This window comes from Octopus bimaculoides, chromosome 4, assembly GCF_001194135.2.
Source record: "Octopus bimaculoides isolate UCB-OBI-ISO-001 chromosome 4, ASM119413v2, whole genome shotgun sequence".
Classification (NCBI taxonomy): Eukaryota; Metazoa; Mollusca; class Cephalopoda; order Octopoda; family Octopodidae; genus Octopus; species Octopus bimaculoides.
In genome coordinates this window covers 127,085,138-127,091,658 of record NC_068984.1, presented here as the reverse complement: position 1 = coordinate 127,091,658, position 6,521 = coordinate 127,085,138, and the positions used below count along the sequence as shown (strand labels likewise).

At 36.6% G+C, this 6,521-nt stretch overlaps 1 protein-coding gene across 1 annotated transcript in view; it reads right to left on the bottom strand.

The window, feature by feature from the left end:
* Positions 1–6,521, bottom strand: part of LOC106871169 (proton myo-inositol cotransporter) — a 211,461-nt gene that overhangs the window by 6,084 nt on the left and 198,856 nt on the right. The window contains exons 7-8 of the mRNA XM_014917496.2: positions 4,468–4,709; positions 2,456–2,608 (exon numbers count right to left, since the gene is read on the bottom strand). Coding sequence (XP_014772982.1) covers positions 2,456–2,608; positions 4,468–4,709 — 395 coding nt within the window. The remainder of the gene's footprint in view (positions 1–2,455; positions 2,609–4,467; positions 4,710–6,521) is intronic.

The following is a 6,521-nucleotide window of genomic DNA, read 5'->3' as shown; positions in this document are numbered from 1 at the left end:
AATATATATATATATGTGTGTGTGTATATGTGTATATATATATATATATATATATATATATATATATATATATATATATACACACACATATATATATACATATATATATATTCTTACATATAAGAGAGCAAAGTGTACATATGCCGCTATATATATATATAAAAAAATACAAAATGGGACAAGAACAATACAGGCAATATTAGAATTTTTGTATTTTACTGGGGAAGGCCGATTTATGGGATTTCCCAGGGTTTCCTGTCCATAAAGTGTTTAACTTTATGGTGTATCATCAGAACAGGTTTTGGGGTCTGATAATATGCCATAAAGCTAAACCCTTTATGGATGGGAAACCCAGGGTAATTTCATAATGGGCCTTTGCTATTAAAATATAAACTGCTCAACCTCTTAGAGCCTGCTTCTTCTCTGGATTCATGTTTTCTACAAACGATATATATATAAGGGGTTGCGGAAAAGTTCCTGGCTTTAAGGGTATTGCAAAAGACCTGCTCTTTCACTCAATAAAAATAAGAATAGACGGACTAAATATATGAAGTGCAAAAGAAATGGACCAGTTATATGAAGTGCAGAATAGACAACACCACCAATAGTGACAAATGCAGAGTGTGTGGTGAGAGCGGTGAAATGGTATGGCACATCATTAGCGAATGCCTGAAATTGGCACAATGCAAATACAAAAGACACCATGATAATATGGCCAGAATGATCCATTGGGAGCTCTGTGGAAATCATGGCCTACAAAGATGTGGTATGAGAAAACTCCAGAAGGAGTCACCGAAAATAAGAATTGCAAAATTCTGTGAGATATAATGATTCAGTGTGATCACCTGATCAAACATCGGAAACCGGGCATTGTTGTGGTGAATAAAAAAGAAAGAACATGTATGATAATCAACAGAATACCCTGGCGACAACAAGGTCAATGTAAAAGAAGAAGCAAAATAAACAATTATGACTATTTAATGCGGGAAATATGAAGTTTGTGGTCAATGACGAGAGTAGATGTGACACCAATAGTAATTGATGCACTTGGAAGTATCAGCACTCAACTACAAACATGGCTGAAAAAGATTGGTGCAAGTGTGAAGGTAGAACAGCTACAAAAATCAACATTGCTTGGAACTGCAAGAATTCTTTGCGGGGTTCTTGAAGCATGACTAGTAAACAAGTGTCACCTTAATCTGCTGGCTGGGGACAGCTGACACTTTCCATCATAGCCAGCAAAATAAGCTGTGAGTTTTCATGTAGTAGTAGTAGCAGTAGTAGTAATAATAATAATAATAATAATAACAAGAGCAGTCAGAGAGCGCAAACCTTGACCAAGGCAACACCAACGTCCTCTCAATGATTAACCAGAGATGATTTTTAAAAATGAGAATATCTGAACTAAACTCAACTGTTCTGACAAATGAGAATACTAAAAATGAACCCGATTGCTCTTAAAGAAAATTAAGTAAGAAAACAGGAAAAATAATCCCAAATCTTTGTCTGGTACTAGATCGATCCCGAAATCCATGGACAAACAAACAAACAAACTCAACTGAAAACAATACCTCCGCCTTAGCGAAGGCAGAGGTAATATCAAAATAATAATAATAATAATAATAATAATAATAATAATAATAATAATAACAATATTGATTTCTACTGGAGGCAAAGGCTAAATTTATGGTAAGAAATAAAATTGATTATTTTGACCACAGGATTTGACTGATTTTTATTTCATTGAACTTGGAGATTGTAAAAGACACAGTCAGTCTCAGTGAAAATTTGAACTGAAAACATGAAGAACTGCAATATCACAAAATAAATAAGTTTGGGTTTAGCTAATTATCTAACAATCTACTTGTTCATATACTTTGGTTGAACCATTGTTATACACCATTGTTTTAAATAGTAAGTACATGTATAATGGTTTATGTATGAAGAGAACATAAAAGCAAACACATTAACAGAGTTTTGAATTAGTTATTGATAGAAGATCAGAGTGTAAGAAGTTATTGGGTTAAAGTAGACAAAGTGCTGAGATGTTAAAGATCAAATCTATTTTCCTTCTGTAGGGATTACCGAGAAGACTGTTGCTTTGATGTATTCCATTTTTTGATAAGTACGTCTCTTGCTTCTTTTTAGAAGTTGGTGATAAAAAGCTTTGATTAACATAGTTGCCTCAAAGATTACAGTAAAATTTACTTGAGATTTGATTTTTGTATTTCCATATGGAAACAAAGAGAAATTCTACTTGAAGGATTAATATATATATATATATATATATATATATATATATAAATGAAAGTTTAAGACTGCATCCAATATACTTCAAAGGAAAACATTTTAGCAATATCTTCTCTGAAGTTTGAAAAATGTTTATTGGGTGAATATGTTGGCATAAAAGGAAGGAATTTAAAGGACAAATGTAGAAATAGAATTGGAAACTTGCCATGTCTTGTAAGAACTTCTGTCAGACTAAGGAAAGACATTGACACAATCAAATTGGTAAACCAGTTAGTAAAAGTGCCTGCTGCATTGCCAGTACTTCGTGCCCACAATGGGTAGATCTCAGAATTAATGGTCCATGGCATAGGACCCATTCCTGCAATATCAGAAAGCAATATGATTTTCAAGATTTATTCATATTAAAAGATTTCTTACCAGTCTTGTATATTAGAACCTAAACTTATTTCAATTGTAAAACCACAAAAAAATATTCAGAAATCGAGTCAGCTCTAATGCTTTATTACTTAGTAACAGAACTGCCACTCAGAGTTGAGTGCAGCTCTCTTACCACTTTCATTTTACTATCCCCAAACTAGACTGTCACTCAATGTTGAGTGTCACTCAATGTTGAGTGTTAATTTCATAGTTCACACGCAGTATCATTTAGGATTACTTAGAGCAAATTCTTGCATGAGATATCCATTATATATTACTGTGTTGGCAACACAGTTATATATGAGGGAGCGCAATAAAGTTCCTGGCATTAAGGGTATCGCAAAAGGCCTGGTTGAGGCCCAACCTTCCCAGTTCTTTTACAGGGTTTAGAAAAACTGAAAGATCACAGCAGTGTATGAATCTGAGAGGGGAATATGTTGAATAAAATCATAATTAACTGATCTTCCTATATTTTCTTTTACCCAAAGCCAGGAACTTTTCAGCACCCCTTCATATAACTGATAGCTTATACTGTTACTCACCTGAAATCTTTAGTACCTTCTTATTTGGGGTCTTTAATATCACCCCAACTTTGATCTATTCTATCCTATGAGATCTGTGCTGATAGATACCTGAGATATTATTATCACACATATTTACCAGTAAATGTTTAATAATATAATAAAATAACACACTGCTACAGTACTACAACCAACACACTACCACACAACTACAGCAACACAACACTACTGTAACCAACATTACTACAGTCAACATAAGAGATTGCCACACTACCACAGACTCACTTCTACAACTGACTTAACACACCACCATAATACTGCTGCCAACACACCCCTATACTATGTTACTAACTGGTACTCCATTGGTTACGATGACATGAGTTCCCCTTGATCCGATCAATGGAACAGCTTGCTTGTGAGATTAACATGCAAGTGGCTGAGTACTCCTCAGACATATTTATTCTTAATGTATTTCCCATGGAGATTCAGCATGATACAATATGTGACAAGGCTGGCCCTTTTGAATTACAGGTATAACACATTTTTGCCAGCTGAGTGAACTGGAGCAAAGAGAAATGAAGTGTCTTGCTCAAGGACACAACATATCACCAGGAATCAAACTCATGACCTTATAATTGTGAGCCAAATACACTAGTCACTAAGCCACATGCCTTCCCTATACTAAGTTACTAGAGCCAACATAATAAACTAGCACCTCACTGGTTACAATGACAAGGATTCCAGTTGATCTGATCAATGGAACAGCCTGCTCGTGAAACTAACATGCAAGTGGCTGAGTACGCCACAAACATTTGTGTTCTCAGGGAGATTCAGTGTGAAACAATGTGACACGGTTGGTCCTTTTAATTACAAGTACTACTCAATTTTGCCAGCTGAGTAGATGAGAGCAATGCAAAATAAAGTGTCTTGCTCAAGGACACAAGAAAAGAAAACTTACCGTCTGGAATTGAACTCACGGCCTTATGATAGTGAGTCAAATAATCACTAAGCTATGTGCCTTCACACAGCCAATGCAATACACCACCACACTACTACACCAACACATCCCATCCATACTACAGCCAATTTAATGCACTGCTTACTACAGCCAGTACATCACTACACAATTGCCACTAACACACCACACCACAACACTACTACATCCCCTACACAACTATGCTAACATAACCACTGCACCACTACACAATACAATAGACTGCTACTTTAGAAGCAGGCACAATGAAAAGTAATACAAGCTAGTCAAAGAGTGGTACCATACCTGGAGCAAAGAAAACAAGATAAAGAACTAATCCAACCATTGGCATCCAGGCATATGGTGTAGGACAGTAGTCATAGGCCCAGGTAAGTTTCCCAGGTAAGTAGGTAGAATTGCAGCGGCCTTTGGTTGATAACCAAGGGTTATCATAATCTGCTGGTAAACAAGAGCTATTGACTGAGCCTCGGAAAGTATCCATGTAGCAATAACCACAGTATAAGTCACGCATGCACTGGTTACAGTTTCTGCAAAAAAAAAATACATTTGAAATATATACATTTAGTTATACATATATACATATCTTTACACACACACACACAAACACATACATACAGAAAGTGTGTGTGTGTGGTGTGCGTGAGAGAGAGAGAGAAAGAGAGAAGCTCAAAGCTTAACCATCACTTGCAAGCAAGTATAAATGACAACTTTGCAAATTGCTTTATGTGCCTATGTAAGTGTGTGTAGACACAGGCACTTATGTGGCCCTCCCACCCTTGATCCACTACAGTATTCTCATTTGCATCTGTGTAGGCTGGATCAGCATGCTATGGAGGGCCCTGCTCAAGGACACAGCTATATCTATATATATAGTTCAAATTTGAAGAAAACAAAAGACAAAGGCAGATGAAGGAACAATATAACAATATATATATATATATATATATTGTTATATTTTGGGGGAGGAGACATGTGGGATGTAGAGTCACTGAAGACGTCACAAGATGTGTAACAAAAGATTTTCAGGCATAGGACAGAAAATAAGATCAATAATAAAATAAATCCGCATATAGTTTAATATTTATGCCATTTATGTGACACTGGTATCTGCCACGACTGATTTTACTTGGTTTGATGGGTCTTCTTTTCAAGCAGAACATAATACCAAAGGTCTCAGTTACTACATCTGTAAGGCCTAAAGTTCAGAGGTCATGCTTCACCACCTCATCCCATGCCTTCTTAGGTCTACCTCTACCACAAGTTACCACCACAATTAGGGATTAGCACTTCTTTACACAACTGTCCTTATCCATATGCATCACATGACCATACCAGCAAGTTTGTCTCTCTTGCACACCACATCTGATTCCTCTTATGCCTAACTTTTCTCTCAAGATTCTTACACTCTATCGAACATGCACACTGACATTGCACATCCAGCAAAGCACACTGACTTCATTTTTTTCAAATCTACGCATGTCCTCGGCTGTCACAGCTCATGTTTCTCTGCCATGTAGCATAGCTGTTTGCACACAGGCATCATACAATCTGCCTTTCACTCTGAGAAGAGGCTCTTTGTTGCCAGCAGAGGCAGGAGCTCTCTAAACTTTGCCCAGCCTAATCTCATTCTCACAGCTACGGTCTCAGAACACCCACCTCCATTACTAACTTGAACACTTAGGTAATGGAAGTTATCTACTACCTCTAGCTTACCCCCATGGCAGTTGATGGAGTTTATTTTCTGTACATTGTACATATATCATACACAAAATCTATTTTCCCCGTTAACCTTCCTCTGATATTGCTGCACCTTTTATGTGTCCAAAGCTTACACCGGGTTCATCTTACAGAGTTACTACCTACAATTTCTCTTCAGATTGAGAAGGGCCATCTACCTAAAGAGACATGTGATTTGTCTGCATTCCTACTTACTAAGACTTTAATAATAATGATAATAATAATAATGGATTCTGGAAACGCTAGCCATAAACAAGGTGGCACCAATTATCATAAAATACATAAGGTACTCAATGAACAAATGGCAGACAGTGCTACAGCTCGAAACAAAAGAGGGACTTGTGAAAACGAAAGCCATCCCCATTAAAAGAGGAATATTCCAGGGAGACATGCTCTCTCCACTCCTGTTCTGTCTGGCACTCACACCTTTAACAGAATTGCTAAATAGAACTGGATGTGGTTACAAATGCTACGGAAAAACAGTCAGCCACCTTCTATATATGGATGACCTAAAATTATATGCTAAAAACGACAAAGAGCTAGAAAATACTACTACAGACAGTACACGGCTTTACCAAGGAAATAGATATGAAATTCGGATT